The 18,218-nt window shown below is 43.2% G+C and overlaps 1 protein-coding gene across 2 annotated transcripts; it reads left to right on the top strand.

The window, feature by feature from the left end:
• Window positions 1-1,202: 1,202 nt before the first annotated feature.
• On the top strand, window positions 1,203-17,238 carry smox (spermine oxidase). 2 transcript variants are annotated; one of them, XM_037102399.1, is made up of 8 exons: window positions 1,275-1,338; window positions 5,842-5,916; window positions 7,514-7,748; window positions 8,942-9,168; window positions 11,710-11,883; window positions 12,340-13,072; window positions 14,964-15,124; window positions 16,663-17,238. In XM_037102399.1, the coding sequence occupies exons 3-8, from the start codon at window positions 7,541-7,543 to the stop codon at window positions 16,813-16,815; spliced, it is 1,656 nt and encodes a 551-aa protein (XP_036958294.1). In that variant the 5' UTR covers window positions 1,275-1,338; window positions 5,842-5,916; window positions 7,514-7,540; the 3' UTR covers window positions 16,816-17,238. The 2 variants fall into 2 exon arrangements, with proteins under 2 accessions (XP_036958288.1, XP_036958294.1); XM_037102393.1 differs by lacking the exon at window positions 5,842-5,916 and having other exon boundaries at window positions 1,203-1,338.
• Window positions 17,239-18,218: the final 980 nt, after the last annotated feature.

Below are 18,218 nucleotides of genomic sequence, written 5' to 3'. Positions count from 1 at the left end.
CTATTTGGTCAAACATATTGTGATATCTGATTTTGTCTCCCAGTCCTGCACGTGTTAAGTGCCTTGAAGATTTTAAAATATAGAGGTTTATATTGTATATCGCGATACAGCCTAAAAATATCACAATATTTTTTGAATGCCATATAGTCCATCCCTAAAGCAGATGGTTATGCATTGTTTATTGTGATATAATATAAGTTCTGTACACACGAACACAGGGGTTTCTTAAAACAAAGCTTTTTCTATGTGTTTTGGTCTTCTGTACACACATAAGCCTTGTTTCAGGTCACTGATAATGGAGCTTTTGGAAGACTGCTCCCTCCCCTTTTAGCAGGCTTCTGATACTGTAGAGATTATATCCCCACCTGTTGCCGTGGCATGCGCCTGACATCGCTTGACAGCATGTGTTTGCTTTTTCATGAGGACAGAAATTTTGTGATGAAGAAAATCCTATTTTCCTCTTTTCAATTCATGTGTTTGTGTGGCCTATAGGTTATAATATGATATATTTGTTAATAGCACAATATTTGACTCAGGCTATCAAAATGTATGAAAAAATGAAAGTACATGCAGGATGACCCTCAGAATAATGTATTTTTTATTTAACGGTTTTAGATTGGCGGGGTTTTAGATGGTAGATGCGACAGATGTTTCATGTCATGTTTGTTGTTGTCAGTTGTATGTTGCTACTGGATGTCTAATTTTTCCTGGAGATCGATAAAGTATCTATCTATCTATCTATCTATCTATCTATCTATCTATCTATCTATCTATCTATCTATCTATCTATCTATCTATCTATCTATCGACTAATGATCAAGTAAACTGAGTTTTCAAATACCTGCAGTGGATTAAAGCAGCTATAAAATGACATTTATTGGCAATGTTCAAGTACAGCACTTGAGTAAATGTACTTAGTTACTTTCCACCACTGGCCTGAGTACATAAACGGTGCATGACGTGTTCAGATGTATGTGAGACGGCAAAGATATTATCAATGTGTCCGTCTAATGAAATGTGAAATCCAAAAATATATAATTTATTGATACAGTGTGCGTGCGCGCGTGTGTGTTTATTACATGTAGCATACAGAATGTGTGCGTGTATGTGTGTGTACGCGGCAGCGGTGTGACTGTGGGCTTACTCAGAGAGGAGGGCTGGTCCTCTGTCGTCATCGCTGCTCATGTTTAATTAATGAGGGGGCAGCGGCCACGGGGAAAAACTGGCTGCTTCTGGTTTCCAGGCATAAATACAAAGCGGAGCCGGGTCTGAGGGAAAATCGGCACAAAGGAGAGCGGAGCACTCAGAGGATTTAAAGCTGAAGAGCAGGAGAGTCAGGTAAACCAGCCGCGACACCGCGACACACATTCACAGGAGGGTATCGCGGAGAGAGACACACACGGTGTGATGGTGAGAGCTGCGGTGGTACATGTTGACCGGGCTGCTGTATCAGTTGTGTTCATCGCTGTGAACACAGTGAGGAGGAGGAGGAGGAGGTGGTGGTGGTGGTGGAGGGGGGAGGGAGGGGGAAGCTGGTTCAGTGTAGTTATCAGCGCGGAGAGCGACCCGGAGACGCGTCCAACTACATGTCAGCACAGTTTGTGTAGGTAAGACGGAGAAAAGGCTGCGCGAAAACAACCTGTGTACTGCACATCACAGGCACACGTCACTGACACCGATGCGTTATTGTGGGTCGCTGTGAGTGTGAGTGTGTGCGTGTAACGGGACCAGCTGTTTTGTCTGGAACAAGGTGGATTTGTGTTTTTTTTTTTTTTTTTTTTTTTTCATGAGTGGTTTTTCCGCCTGATTTGACGGTTTTGTGTTTAAAATGTGTTACTGTTATCGCCTCCACTCGCAGATGATCAGCGGGGCTCTCGGAGTCTCTCAGTGAAAGTTGCCTGCTTTGAGTCGAACTGCTGCCACTTTGGCATCACAGCTTATACGTGGCAGCAGACGCTCTTCATATAGAGCCCGACAGCGTGTTATTATAGGAAGACACAGAGGACGTCGAACACTTCTTTTTCTTTTTTTTTCTTTTTTTTCTTTTTTCTCCCCCCCCTTCTTTGTCTTGAGTCATATGTCTTTACTCTACTTTACATTTCTGGCACCACTTTAAAGCAAGCTGACATGTAGGAAAACAGGTCAGGTTAGGTAAGGAACGAGAAAATCTTTAAAATATGCTTAATCCCGTCTGTGTCCGGGGCTCTGCAAGTGAACTTGCTGTTTATTAAAAGTGGATTTTAGTGCAACCGGGTTTCTTTCATACAACCTCACCTCGTAATGCGTCTATAAGGCATTGGTGAATGATTTATACATTTCTGATAATCAAAGGCGCAGCTGGACCGGGAGTACACACAGTCAACAACTTTTTGTGCAGCATGTCACAGTGACAGAAGACAACAGTTTGTGGTTTCTCACCCTGGGCTGGCCTGTCACACAAATCAGGGCACACAATAGACTCACAACCACAAGAGTTAAAGTTTGCCTTAAAGCGAATTTAGTTTTTATTAGTATTAGTTTGTTTAAGCGCCTCTGGAAATATCTCTCATATATCACATGTTTACACAGGTGTACACACACAGATCCATCTGCTGTATACAGCATTTATATTCTATTTCATCCTATTTATTTGAGGATTTTTTAAAAATTCTTTTTTTTAAAAAAAATTCTCTTTGTTTATTCCCACCCTCGAGGAACTTCTCTTACGTTATCTTACGCTGTTAGTCTGTCATTTTCCACATGCCCAATTTAAACCAGTTAGTGTAGTCGTACACGAAACTGAAATATGCATACCAGCTGACTGCAAAAGAGACGGAGCATTGCGTCTGATGTCACACGCCAGCTCAAAAAAAATCATGTGTTACAAGGACAGAGTGGATTTCTGATTCCCTGACATATTGAGCCTTTTCATCTGAGTCTCTGACACTTATGTGTGTCTTTGGAAATACTACAATAGTGTCAGGGAACTCAGGAAAACAACCAGTGTGGTGCACAGTAGCACAGCAGTGGAGCGTGTGTGTGTGGTGGTGGTGGTGTCGGTGGTGTTGGTGGTGTCTCCACTCCATCATCCCAGCTTGGGAAAAGTGGAGCTGGGAAAGAAGTGTGGAATGTCTGGCCCTCGGCACAAAGCCCTGAGGCTCCACTGGATTTTTTTTTTTTTTTTTCCCCCTTCTTATGATGTAGAAAATGTTTGACCCTATGTTGATACTCACATGGGACTGATACAGGAAATGCAGATGCGAGTGTGGAAACAGCTGGAAAGAGCAACACTGGAGAGATGACGCAGTAATGTCAGATATTCCCGCTCAAGGCCGGTCCTGCTCCTGAAAAGGCCACCGACAGGCGAACTGCACTGCCATTTCTAGGTCAGCAGCAGCCCCCTCCCTCCCTCCCTCCCTCCTCATCCTCCCCACCCTGATCCGTCTATCTATCCAGGGCCAGCCCCACATATTAATCTGCGGTGGTGCTGGTGGAAAGCGTGGAGTGGTGGCATGTGGCGAGTGTATTTACCAGCCTTGGAATTACAAGCAACCACAGGGGAGTGATGCACAATCTGTCACAGAGGCCAGCGGGTGAAGTCATCGGACGCTGTCCCTGAATCAGATCCGTCCGTTCATTTAAAATCCTAATGAAACGAGGTTTATTTTATAGGCCGAGCCCAACAACAAGACGTTCTGAGTAAAAACTGAATATGAATACATAATAAATAAATAAATAAATAAATACATAAATAAAGACAGAGCTGGTCCCAGGGGAATATTTTCATATATCAGTATTTTTTACTCTATAGCAATTATATAACTTCACACGACCGAAGTTATAAAACCTTAATTATTCAAATGCTCAGATGCAAAAGGGACTGGAAGGCTTGATTGTGTGACGTCAAATTAATTTTTAAAAAATCTGACGGGATAGATGATTTAAGGTCATTCCTCTGTTAATATAGTTGTTACAAAAGTACACAAGAACAAGTTGAACCAACATCATCTTACATCAGCCTGTACTTTTCTCTGAAGCCCAAGAATGAGTGTATTCATGCTGGTGTTGCATCGACTTTTCAGGTCAGATTCCGGAAACCCAGCTGATGATTAACATCGTACTCACCGCAGAGATTTAATCCAAAGCATTCACAGCCGGTATCAGGGGTAAGACACAGAACTGAAACTGAAACTGGGCTTTATTTGGCTCTTAGAAAGACGTAATTCAGTGTAAGTCTGTGGTTTAGCAGCGATGTGTTGGGAAGTCTTGGGAGTCAGTTTTGAAATATGGGTCAGTGGACTAAAACACTTGGAAATGAGATGATGGAAACTCCATTACAAACAGAATCTCAGGCAGCAGCAGGCAGGTTTTGTCTCCTGTATTCATAATGACACTTCTAATAGAAACGCCCGTTCAATAAATCTGTGCCGTGTCCGACCCACATTCGGGACAGGGGTCGTGAAGTCAGATGTTGCGTGTTGACCCGTCCAGATTAGCAGCTGTAATCAAGATCTGTGTAAGAGGTCAGTATGAAACAAGAACCTATAGGGCTTTACCGAAATCCCTCCATATGTTCTCTTTCGACTGACACCACAGTTTCCTTCCTACTTCAACATATGTCACCCATAAGCATCTTTTCTTGCAGAGTTGGCCGGTTGCTTCCTCTTTGTCAGCGCCTGTTGTTCATGTGACTCGTCCAGCTGCGTTGTCAGGAGTGACAACTTGCTAACAGCACAGTTTCTCAAAAGTTGAGTCAAGATTCAAAGCAAGTGATGATAGCCTCTATCTTGGGTCACAGTAATCTGTAGTCCCAGTGCTTTGATTTGTAGAGTTCCTGCCAGAGGACCTCATATAATTTAGAGACCTATTATGCTTCTTCTTTTTTTTTTTTTTTTTACTTTCTTTCTGTGTTACTTAACAAAGTCCAAAGTTCACACCAACTCCAACAGAAAACACTGCCCCTGAAATGCCTCGTCAGCAGCCCCCCCTTAAATCTGTGACTTTGTGACATCACCCATCACCACCCATCACATTTTCACAATTTATACCTATATTCACGGTCGAAGTGAAACTAACTGGAAGGCGAAAAACACAAACCTAGCTGAGCGCAGACACGGCGAGCGGTGCTGACTCAGGCGCGTGTGAGCTGACCAATCAGAGCAGGAGGAGGGGCCTTAAAGAGACGAGAACTAATACAAAGCTTCTCAGACAGAAGGAGAGGACAGTGCCGCTGTGCAGGAACACATGAGAAGCCTGGTGTGTTTCTGAGCACTAAAGCATTCTAGTAGTACCCCGAAATAAAATTATGAACCAGGAAATTAGCATAAACTGCCTCCTTTAAGATGAACAGGGCGCCACACCAGTTCGAGTTAGATATTCAGATCCGCCGAGGAGGAAACTCAGTGTGTATTTTCTACACCATATGTACTACCCTGTGTCCAGTGTTGCTGTGGGAACAAAGCAGGGAGCATGTGTATGCATGTGTTTGTGTGCATGTGTGTGTTGTGTAACAGAGCCTCCGAGAACTTGATATTGTTTCTCCTACATGTCACACGTGGAAAGAAACAGACCCAATTCATATTTAAAGCTCACAGATAACACTTACGGCCAATTACCATTACTGTTCTTTGTAAATCTCTCTGTTGGGTCAACAGGGGTGTCTCCTGAATAGACTCCCACTGTGTGATTCTCACACACAGCTGTCCATACATCCACAGCAAGCTGCCTTGTGTGCTGGGATAACAAGGTTGCTTGTGTTTGGTGTTATTCTTCGCTCTGATTGTTAGTGTCCCTGGATACATTTTAGCACAATGTTTAGAGAAATCCAGTTTTTGATTGTATACGTTGTCTGTTCTGTTACAGAAATAACAAGGTTGTGTCAGGACTCCTAATTTGGGCTCATTCAACAGCGTCGTACAAAAGGTTACACAACAGCAGGTATAATAATACAGAATAATGAAGTCACGTCATGTAAAAAGATTCTTAATTAAGTTAATCTGTTACAAATACAGCTGTAAATGTAGGTCATACTCGGGTGAATGCTGATAACGTGTCAGCTGTAAAAGGCTTCTGTGTAGTAAGCACTTAATGAGACACAGGAGCTCTAAAGAAGCCAAATTATCTGCGCCAAGATTGAGGGTACATTGGTCTTTTTTTTTTTTTCTTTAAAGGATCGGTTCATATAACAAAATGGTATCTAGTCATGCCAAGTTCTGAGATACGTCTCTGAGATTTCTGGCTCCACAGTGGAGGTCAGGCGGATTTAGCCTGTGTGCCTCCCAGCACTGAAATATGAGATTTAAACACTGACAGTATGGTGTCTTTCCACACGGTGTGTTATGATTCAAACCACATTTTTCTCATCCTGTAAACTTGATATTAATTCAGTTGTACTTAAATTATTTGGTTTACGTAACAAAACAAAAAATTGTTTCCTACAGGATCGTCTTAGTTGAGTCAACACAATTTTTACAATTTCTTTCAACTTTTCTGAAACTCACAGGACTTAATTTACATTTGAGTCTACCTAAAATACCTACTTTACCCAACTTAGTAACATCAACTTTGTGAATGAGAGATGTCGTCATGGCCACTGACAAGGGGGGAACACCAAGTCAGGGTGCCAAAGGGGGCCCGTAACCACTGAAATGACACGTTTCCAAGTTAATTCTTTCACAGTCTCAAAGTGTGAGGCGCTGACGACTGAATTCAGTACTAAAAGTTTTCATGGTTAGCAGTGTTTTCATTACATATCAGATAGCTTTCACAGTTTTCTTCAGTTTTGAGTCTCAAACAAAGCCTGCTGGGAAGTCATCTTAAATGCTGATACCGTTTCTTTAACGACCTGATTGAACTCTGTACAGTACAGTCATCCAGGTCATCGTCATCATTTTTACAGCGTATATATTTTGTGAACAAGTTAATAAGTCAACAACATATTATCTTGTGCTCACAAGCCCGATACCTTGTGAGCACAAGATAATGTGTCGCGCTGACAAGATTAACCTATTATCATAATTTGTTATCGTGTAGATTATATATTACATGGCAGGAGGTACACTGGGTTCACATTGGCGAGATAGCAGCGTATGTGGATAAGATCCACATCTTGTGGGCCTGAGACTGACTCTACGGCTAGATTCCACCATATACGTGTCCGGGTGGGGGTTGCCGGGCGAAGGATGACATGCTTCCAGTGATAAGAATCAGGTGCTCTATAGTTACAGAACACAATGTATTGATTTTTTTCTGTTATGTTTCAACAAAATTCCTTTACATTGAGTTTAATAATAACTTAAATGTGGGCAACATTTACCAACCTAACAGTCCGCGTCAGCAATGGTGATCAGTAGCTAAAAAATAACCAGCGGGGTAGCAGTCAAGAAATAACTTGCATCAAAGGATACAGTATGTTTTTTCCAAGGTATTTCAGGGTTTACGTGTCGTTTATAGACAATAAAAAAATCTCTCTTTCACTCAATATTCTGCTAATATTAACATCTAACTTGGGTCTTTTTCTTTCCTTTGTCCTCAGACTATATCGAAGAGGAGCTTGGACGGCATGCAAAGTTGTGAAATTTCCTCAGACAGCACTGATGATCCTCTTAGTAGCGGCCTACGCACACATCGGCAGCCTCGAATAGTAGTGATCGGTGCTGGCTTGGCCGGCCTTGCTGCGACCAGGACATTACTGAGAAGCGGCTTCACGGATGTCACTGTCCTAGAGGCATCAGACCACGTCGGCGGGAGAGTTCAAAGTGTTCAGCACGGTGAGAGGATGCGCCTTGTGTTTACTTGTTGTCGCCTTAAACTTTGTGTTCAACTTTTTTTATGACGCCTTAACAGCGCAAGTGTGCAAAATCAATCACTGTCCAACACCTACAGTCTAAACCCCGAGTGAAGTGCATTAATTCACATGCAGGCTGAATCTCAAACACATTCACAGAACACTGAACTACACGGGGGTTTAACTTTCCTCTTACGTTTTTTTTTCTAAATATATCGCAATTCATGGTTTGTTATCGACTTTAAATCAATCAATCAATCAATCATACATACATAAATATGCTCATTTGCAGTCTTGCAGAGGATGAGATGAGAGGACCTACTCCTCTGGGAATGCTTAACATGATGCCAGAACCAGCGGACGGCTGATTTATGAACAAAGAATCTATTGATACAAGTTACATGATTAGGAGCCGTGCTGCACTAAACAGTTTTATCTTTAATATCTAAGAACAGTTTTTTCAGAAAACAGTCCAATCAGCCAACCGTACAATCGCTCCATCAACTTTGTTTCCCTTAATAAGCTGAATTAATACACTTGGATCGGACACATGTCTGGCTCCGAGGGAAATAACAGAGGTTGTTCAGCTGATGTGCTTGAGCGACGCTGGTAGATTTTCCCAACAAAGTCGGCTGAACTGCAGGCCGACGAAGGTTGAATGTCGGTGATTACCATTATGTGAGTTCTTTCAACTGGCGAGAACAAGGGAGTATGAAATCAGCATCTGCTCACGGACCATAAAAGAGGTCACATGTAGAAACACTGTTTAATATAAAGCCATATGTCAGGCACACAATTAACTGCATCTGTTATGTAAATGCATGTTGATACACTTAGACGTTACATAAGCATAGATGCATTTCTGCCAATTCTGTCTTCGCAGTGGCCTGTTTTTATTATATAAACAGCTGCACAAAACATACAGTGTGCAATGGCATCGTCCTCAGGAAGAATATTTAATTAATGGTGGTCCTGTGGGCCTCAGGGTGCAGTGTGTTAATAGAGTTGACCCTCTCTTGAACGTGCCAGTTATCTAACACTCAAGTGTGAATGTGCCTTTACAAAAGCAGACAGATATAAAGTTTCATTCAGGAGATGCTGGGATGAAAGAGACCACTTTTTGTGAAATACATAGTAATCTGTGTGTGTGTGTGTGTTTTGTTTTTGTTTTTGTAGGCAAAGCAACTTTGGAGCTTGGAGCCACCTGGATCCATGGTGCCAATGGGAACCCAGTGTACCACCTGGCGGAGGAAAACGGGCTGCTGGAGGACACCACGGACGAGGAGAGGAGCGTGGGACGCATCAGCCTGTACGCCAAGAACGGCGTGGCTCATTACCAGACCAACGCCGGGAAGAGGATCCCTAAGGACCTGGTGGAGGAGTTCAGTGACCTGTACAATGAGGTAAGGGGCCACATATGCTCACAGGTACACATGTGAATTCATGCTTATGTGCACACCTGAATGTGTACATGAACTGACAGTTCAGCCTGCAGAACGTTAAAGGAACAGTTCACCCAAAAATGAAAATGCAGTCACTATCTACTCACCCCCACGCTGATGGAGAGCTGGTTGAACATTTCAGGAGCTTCACAGCAACTAAACAACTGAAATAGACAGAGACTTGTTTTAAAATAAAAAAAAAAAAAACAACAAAAAACATAGAGCTCGCTTTAAATAATCTAATCTAATCTAATCTTTTAAAATCAGTTTGCGACTTCGGGGCTTCTGGAGACTTGGATTATACCTGTTTTGCTGCGAAGCGCCAGAAATTATTTTTGGACTTCAAAACTCTGCCGGGCTTTCCATTAGCATATGTAGCTAATGACTGAATTTTCATTTTTAGGGTTAACTGTTTCTTTACAATATGCAAGGTATGTCACATAGCCATAGTTACCAGAAGTTAAAAGCTAATGCTCTGCAGCCAATAAGTGTTCAAATCTATAAAACTGTGTTTCAAAATTTAGTGGCGATCCCAACATTTTGCAAACAGTAGACTGAACTTCGGGAGATGGGTTTCAAGTGATACGCAAAGACACTGAAAGTATTTCATCTCAGTAGAAAGGTACAAATGTAACGAAACCAGGCTAAAGAGAATCCAAACAAAAACTACAGAGTGAAACAAAAATCTAAGAATAAGAAGAGAAAGTCATGGGGGAACAAAAGCAGGAACACGGGGGAACACGTGGAGCTAACGCAGGACCAGGCGAACAGACACAGAACGCAGACTTAATTACCCTGAGGTTGATTAACAGATGAAACACAGGTGAGCACAGAAAACAGGCAGGAAATGAGACAAAGACAGGAAGTGTAAAGTAAAACGAGACACACGAGGAGAGGCTTTCAACATAAAACAGGAAATGACCGAAACTCAGGACCATGACAATGTTAAAAGGCACAACACGTCCGTGACAACATTATTAGATATATATATCGTCAGCCATCTTAAGATCAAATCCAACACACCATGCTGAATTGAACAGATTAGCCGTCTCCCTCCGTCCAGTTCCCTGCTCGCTGCTCTGTAGCAGCTCCTGTTGGAGCACGGCTGTTTCACTGTAAGTAGGTCACGTCTGGAAAAGCAGTTACAGAGGGAAGGTATAGAACACGTTTTGTTCTCATTAACCCCTGTGCATCTGTGTTTTCTGCGTGACCTCAATACACATGTCGTCTCCTCCGTGTGACGAATATTCTCAAAAACGCCAAACCCCGTTCAGAGGCACAGCGGTAGCTTCAGAGATATCCTCGCCTCTGGGACATTAAGCAGCCATGTCAGTCATCTTCCTCCAGCTTTTTCTCTCAGCTATTGTCTTCATTGTGCTCTCTTTGTATGTTGTGAAGCTAACTGAGACAAGCGGCTCCATGCTGCTTTCTCCAGTGTGTGTTTTTCAGTAGCTTACGTAATAAAAAAAGAAAATCAAAAAGGCCTTCAGGGTCACCTCACTTCACCACTTCCTGTGATGTCATCCAGCCCCGAATGACACAATGTAGTGATGTCTGCCGTCCACATTGATGATCTTCATGGTCACCATCATATGCAGCATGTGAGTCATTCTGTACTCTGAGCTCCACTCTTTATCGTCACCTTGTTTTTCCATAACCACATCACGACCGTCACTGCAGCCGTTAAACCTCCTCTCTACTTGAGCAGTAGCTGTATTTTATGTGCAGTTACTTTACTGTAGATACTTTTTGATTGATCTTATTTTAAATCAATTAATTGGTCTAAAATGTCAAAGAATCATTTTTAAAAAATGCTGTCAGGAGCCCAAGTTGATTAATTCAGAATACTTATTTTTTGTCTGAGTGAAAATTCAGTTTACCATCACTAAGAAAACAACACCGTCTGACCCGAATCAAGGGTAAATGAAGAATTAATACGTAAAGAAGAAACAATTTTAACAATTTTAAATTGTTACATGTCAATGTTCTGACCCATGAAATCACAAAATCTACTAATTGTTTCATTAATGTATCAAAAAACTTCAAAATCCTCAAGAGTTACATCAAAGTTTTGTTTAAAGCCGGGTTGCTGTTGCTCTCTGTTGGCTGAGCAGAGACTTAACAGTATTTAACAGTAACCACAATCAAGATAGAGACAACTTTACAGAAACAGAACATTCAAGTCATTCAAGTTGCATCTTGTCCATGAAGCAACATTTCCTCTGAGTCTGTTTACTTGCCGTCATCTTTCTTTTCTTCCTAACGAGGTCCTGCCCTTGCAGCAGCTGGCTGCGTTTCTCTTAAATGTGCAGCCTGTGGTGTTTCTCCATCGCGCTGCCCTTTGAAACAATCAAAGTAGTGGCCTGATCTGCCCTGAACTAGTTGCGAGGTTTCTTCCCTCTTTCACTCGCCCTCCTCTGCTTTCTTTACATCCTTCCTCATTCCTCTTCCTCCTTAATGCCCTCCATCTCTGACCTTTTGACTTTTGTCTTCCATCCTTAGGTGTACGAGCTGACTCAGGAGTTCTTCCAGAACGGGAAGCCAGTTTGCGCCGAGAGCCAGAACAGCGTCGGCGTGTTCACGCGAGACGTGGTGCGCAAGAAGATCACGATGGATCCCGAGGATTCTGAGAGCACCAAGAAGCTCAAACTGTCCATGCTTCAACAATACCTCAAGGTGTGTGTGCGTGTCTGTGTGTGTGTGTTCATATCCACGTCTACCTGTAAAATTACCGATACTGTTTCACCTCCTCTGATCCTCATGATTATTATAGGCTTAAGAACAAACAATAAACAGACTTTCGGTATATCTACGTGAGTGCTATATTAATGCTCCGCCATACACTCCCGCCCACTTACTAACACAGGAAACATGTTGTGAAAATGTAGCCGTGAAGAGACGGAGGCACGGTGGCCACCAGGTAACCTCGACGATGCTGGCTCGCATTTAATGAGCCAGAAGCAGGAACATATTTTTGCTTTTTTTTTTTCCGATAACGCACCACCAGCAGGTGTTGTCTCAGTGAAGCATATGTGTTCCCGACATGTTAAAACATGTTCAGTCAGACTGAAGCTGCGGGGGTACACAGGAAGAATATAACTGACTCTGTGTTGAAATGTTCTCACGTTTCAGGTGGAGAGTTGTGAAAGCAGCTCCCCCAGTATGGATGAGGTGTCTCTGAGCGAGTTCGGCGAGTGGACAGAGATCCCTGGTGCACATTACGTCATTCCTGAAGGTTTCATGAAGATCGTGCAGCTCCTGGCCCAGGACATCCCCTCCCGCACCATCTGCCTTAGCAAACCGGTCCGCTGCATCCACTGGAACTACTCAGCCCAGCACCAGGAGGTGATCGCCAAGAGCAGCGACTCCAACCACAACGAGAACAACCACAGCTGCGGACCTCACGACGACCCCCTCATCCTCGGTCACCCCATTTACGTGGAGTGCGAGGACGAGGAGTGGATCGCAGCCGACCACGTGATCGTCACGGCGTCTCTGGGCGTCCTGAAGGGGAACCACGAGGCCATGTTCTCCCCGTCGCTGCCCGAGGACAAGGTGCTCGCCATCGAGAAGCTGGGCATCAGCACCACCGATAAGATATTCCTAGAGTTCGAGGAGCCCTTCTGGAGCCCCGAGTGCAACAGCATCCAGTTCGTGTGGGAGGATGAGGCTCAGCTCGAGCAGCTGGCGTACCCCGAGGAGCTGTGGTACAAGAAGATCTGCAGCTTTGACGTCCTCTACCCGCCCGAGCGCTACGGCTACATGCTGAGCGGCTGGATCTGTGGGCAGGAGGCGCTGTACATGGAGCGCTGCGATGACGAAACGGTAGCTGAGACCTGCACTGAGCTGCTGAGGCGCTTCACAGGTTAGGACGTGCACATAAGAGGAAACAGCTGAGCATTGTGGGCAAACGTTACGCAGCGTACATCCTGTTCACACCGCAGAAGCTTGTGTGGGTTCTCTAGAAAAGTGAAGACGTTCTCACGCTCTGATTAGCCAGAATAAATGTCAGCAAAAGACGAGGAAAGACTCTTGAAAATCTCAAGTACGCGTACAGTCACATCACTGAAATATTGTTTAATTACAAGTTATATTACTGTTACTACAATTAAGATTATAGACAGGTAAAACTACAAAGTATTCTTCTCAAACACTACTTAAAGTATTTACTTTTTAACCTACATGGTTACATGGTGTGATGCAAACTTAAAACTTAAAAAAAGTTTTAAAGTTTTAAAAATGCACATTTTAAAACTTTTAAATGTACAACTTCACGTTTCTTTGGGCTCATTTTTCTGTTTCATGTTGTGACAACACTGTGCTGATTGTCTGGTCAGGTTAAGGAAGAATTACATTTTTGGCTTAAAATAGCAGCTTTTGCCACAAACAGTCAGGGCCTTGCTAAAAACACCAGTATTTAGTTGCCACAAACGCAGCTGGAAATTTTCCTGAGGCCTCCTTAAAAAAATTTCCAGTGGTGTCGAAATGCACACTTTAATTGTGGTCACTGGCTTAGAAGTCACGAATTGTAGAGAATTGTATTCCGGTGACTGTGCTGCATTTATCTACACTTTTAGATACTCTGACTGGTTTATTTGAAATCGCTATCTGCAGACAAAGTGAGAGAGCAGACACATGAGGATATAACAACGAAATTAAACAGTAAACCAACAAAGCAAAAATAAAACAAACCGTGACATTAACTAACCAAAGAGCTTCTCACAATGACAAGTGTTTTGTTTTGTTTTTCTTTCTGTAAAAGATACCACTGCTTCAATAACTCCCTCCCAGTAAAGCTCATACAAAGACTCAGTAATCTAAAACTAACATGATAGCCTTGGAAGGCCGAGCCTGTCAGCTCAGTGACTCACATAATCCACGACTCGGGTTGGGTCGTTTGTTCGTCATCAGGTGCGACGTCAGTAACCTTTTTATCCATAAGAGGAATATCTGCTGCATGACTCAGGAGCCGGTTTTGTGTCCAGTGAGCAGCAGCTAACTCATTTGGTGTCAATACCATGAAAGAACAAAATGCATAGATGAAACCCATCAGTCCCTGGTTGTCTTGTGATGCAAAAGCGCACGCACGCACACGCACACACACACACACACACACACACATGACGGCACAGGTTCTGTGTTTTAAATCCAGTGTTGCTGCGGTTTGTTATTTGAAACGCATCACTTCTTGCTCAAGAGGTAGTTCTTCCTGTGTGTACAAAAGAAAACAAAACCTGTTTCAAGGTGATTGCACCACTGGCTGGAACAGGAGACAGGACATGGATTGAGGTTGACTCACTATTTGTCATCCAGCAACCAACAGATCAGGGATGTGCGGGTAGAAAAAGGCTCAGATTATTACTCAGTGAAGTGATTGCCTCAGAAATAGGTCAGAGAGTGGGCGCAGAAACCACAGCAGCGACTGTCACTTCATGATGAGGTCAGTGGGCTTCCTATAGATACAGTCTGTAAATCACACACAGAAATGACACCCCCCCCCCCAAACACACACACACACACACATTCACACGCTTTGCTCATTTAGGTCAACTTTCTTTAATCCCCTCAGCTGTTGCTTAATTACATATAGACTCGCTGCTCGCAGAAGGTCACCAGTTGATTAGTGCTGAAAGGCCTCGGCCCGCAGCCGGCCCATTCTTAGCCGGCTGGTTTGTTTCTGTAATGTAACGTACGGAACCCTCCACTGTCTTGTCTCGTCTCGACTCACCCTCGTCCGTCCGTCTGTCTGTCCACAGGGAACCCTGACATTCCAAAGCCCTGGCGTGTGCTGCGCTCATCGTGGGGCAGTAACCCTTTCATCCGAGGCTCCTACTCCTTCACCAGGGTCGGATCCAGCGGCGAGGACTGCGAGAGGTTGGCCATGCCGCTCCCTTATGCCAACAGCACCAAGGCTTCGGTAAGACAACTACAAGACGAGACACACACAAAAGGGGGGCGGACACAGTAATGGAACCCCTCTAACATATGATCCAGACCAATAGCATTGGAAATAAAATGTTTATTTCAGGAAAGGTTCTGAGTCCCCATGATAGTGATTAGGACAAAACGATAGCATTGTCTTATTTTGTTAACCTGACGTACACCAAAAACTATTTGAGAAACGACACTCACTTTCGAAAGACAATTGGACAAACCCAGGCTAATTTTGGCTGTTCGACAAAGATTTCTCTTGATTTGGAACTAAATCTAAACTAAAGTTCTGTCTAAAAAAACCCTCATCTTCATCTCAAAGTGGATTCTATAATGATCGTGCAATCAGAGATATGAATGACCAGGTTATCTCCTGTTCCGTGCAAACGCCGTATCCCAAATATACTCAAAAGCAGGATCCTCAATCGCATGTAAACGCGGTGAATGTGTCGTTAACCTGTATCCTCTCATTCCGTCCTAGAAATCTGAATTAACAGTGCCAGATCGGTTCCCTTCTAGGAGACTATGGGACAATAAGGAACCTGTAGAATGAAGAGTTACGCTAAATATAAAATATAAATATTTTTAATGCACTTAATAAAGACAGTCATTGATTTATAAGATTTATTGCTAAACTGGCAAGAGACAAGTTTTCTCTTGCTATCATTTCACAACACGGTTCTGCCACCAATCAAGGAACCTCCCAGGAAAGGGATGGTTAACTAATCCGTTCCTCTTACAGACTCAGTGATTACGTAAAGTTACGTTTCGTCCCGTTGTTGTCGTCATTTTCCGACTCTGAGGAAAAACTGAATCAACCCAGTAGTCTTCGAAACGGGGGCACGGATGATAACACCAGGCTGGAAACACCGAAGTTAATCGTAGTGCCACTGCCGACAGCACAGCGAAAACAATAAAAATGTTTTATTAGCCATTTAAGCAACTGTTTAGTTTACCATTTATTACAAAGTGTCACCACAGTATTCACTCTGAATGGTGTAGAAAGCTTTAAGACATGACTCCCCCCTGCAGCAGTGTTTTCACTGACTGCACATTCGGTTGTTTACAATCCTTTGCTCGCACCCTGAGAGCATCTGGCTAATGCGGCGGTGTCATCACTAGCATGTCACATCGCAGCACATGCAGAGCAAATACAGCTGGTGTCGGAGGGTTATGAAGGTCGATCCCTTGCCAGAAGTCTAGCCCATGAAACCTGATTCGTCCTGGGTGGGGGGGGGGGTCGTGTGCTCACTTGACAGTGCTGAAGGAACGGCATGACTCGTTCCTCTGCTGAAGTCCTGTCAGAGCCCCGGGGAAAGTTACTGTAGCCTGTTGCATGTAAAGGCGCTGACAAAGGATTGAAAATAGAAAAAAAAAAAAAGACTGTGCGAGAGGCCAAAAGTACGTCGGGATGACGCTGAGGGATCTTTGTTTTGAATCTGGCTTCCTTTTCTCCTTTCGTCTTTGCTTATATTCCCTTCTTACTCTACCCTCCCCCTTCCTCCACTCCCCTTTCTCCCTCAGCCTCTACAGGTCCTGTTCGCTGGAGAGGCCACCCACAGAAAATACTATTCCACTACCCATGGTGCTTTGCTGTCAGGACAGAGGGAGGCCACTCGCCTAACAGAGATGTACCAGGACTTGCACAGAGCTCAAACCACAAAGCCTAATATGTAAAAAATAAAACGAACCTCTGACTAGTGAAAAACAAAATACAGAACTGTTGAGATTTAAGCTTTTTATCTTGATGATTAAGTTATACTTAAAAGGCATAGCTCGGGCATTATTACATTGATAACAAATGAGTATTGTTTCTATTGTATTGTAGATTCGAATCATGCTAAAATTTTTATTTGAGATGTACTTTTCAAAAGTTGCCAATGGTGCTGTCATTTCTCGTCTTTATCATTCTGTCGTTATGTTCTTTTATTTTTTAAGTTAATCAGTAATTTAATGTTTATGATAACAACATCTGTAATTTAACTTTGTTTTTGTAAGTGCCTTCTGTACGTAACGTTATGTCATCTTAAAAATTATGGAAACAATACAAAAAAAAAATTGAGAAGGTTTTAACAAAATAAAAATTCTATCATCATCTAACGAGACGAGTTTGGGCTTTCCAGTTCGGGGACGAGATCTCCTCCGCGTCCGCTTCTTTTTCCTCGTGAATATTTTCCAGGAAAGCACGACCGCGGGCAAGAAGAGGTTTCCATACTATCACCATGTCGGTATCTATTTGAATCAACGCGAGCGAGGCAGAAAAGTCGGTGCACATGGAAAGGAAAAGAAAAAAAGGCTCCATAATGCTGTGCCAAAGTGACAGATGGTGTGAGAACAGACCTCAACCCAGTCCTCCGTTCTGCAGGACAACTGTGTTAATCCTCTTCTTCAGCGACACACACGATCAGAGGCTGAAAAGAAGTGGGAAAGTTTTAATTAGCGACGGAAAACAAGGGAATTAGTTTAAAAACCCTGTATCTCCTGCCCACTGACTAACGGCTTCTTTCACAGTTACGTGGTTACTCAGTGTTCGCTAAAGTTTTTTAAAAGAGGCCACATCACATAGTATTTTTACATTTGCCACGTGCCAGTGGTGAAGTAATGAACAAACACCACTAAATCATCACTGCAGCCTTCTTTTCATGTGACATGTGACAGCGTCGGGTCACGCCCTCCTCTCAGACTCCTGCTGTGAGGCAGGGCTGTAGTCAGGATCATCTAAACCACAGCCAAGACCAGAGTACAGAGACTTGAGACAAGATCGAGACTTTGATGGGTTGACACCGAGCCTAGACCGAGACCAGTGCGATGCCCACACAGCATGAAACACTTCCCATAAATGCGACACGTAGAAAACCATAGGCAATCCGTAAATTGATCTAAAAGATCCTCAATCATATAACAAAAAAACGCCCAGATTACAACTCTCCTTCATTACCCTTTTATATTACCATGTGCTGCTCACGTGCATCATGAGAAACATCTTGATAAAATAATTAGAAAGCATTGCCGAGGTGAATTATGTGTGTATGTATCACACAGTTCAGTGGGATCCCTGCGGAGGTGGTCTTGAATGGTCT

Source organism: Acanthopagrus latus, chromosome 1 (genome assembly GCF_904848185.1).
Source record: "Acanthopagrus latus isolate v.2019 chromosome 1, fAcaLat1.1, whole genome shotgun sequence".
Taxonomy (NCBI): Eukaryota; Metazoa; Chordata; class Actinopteri; order Spariformes; family Sparidae; genus Acanthopagrus; species Acanthopagrus latus.
The sequence above is the reverse complement of the archived record's forward strand: the minus strand, read 5'-3'. Positions and strand labels throughout refer to the sequence as shown.

Coding starts and splice junctions, on each gene's coding strand:
- smox (XM_037102393.1), top strand. CDS start 7,541: ATGCAAAGTTGTGAAATTTCCTCAGACAGCACTGATGATCCTCTTAGT. Junction 7,749..8,941: donor AGTTCAAAGTGTTCAGCACG/GTGAGAGGATGC, acceptor TTGTTTTTGTAG/GCAAAGCAACTTTGGAGCTT. Junction 11,884..12,339: donor TGCTTCAACAATACCTCAAG/GTGTGTGTGCGT, acceptor CTCACGTTTCAG/GTGGAGAGTTGTGAAAGCAG.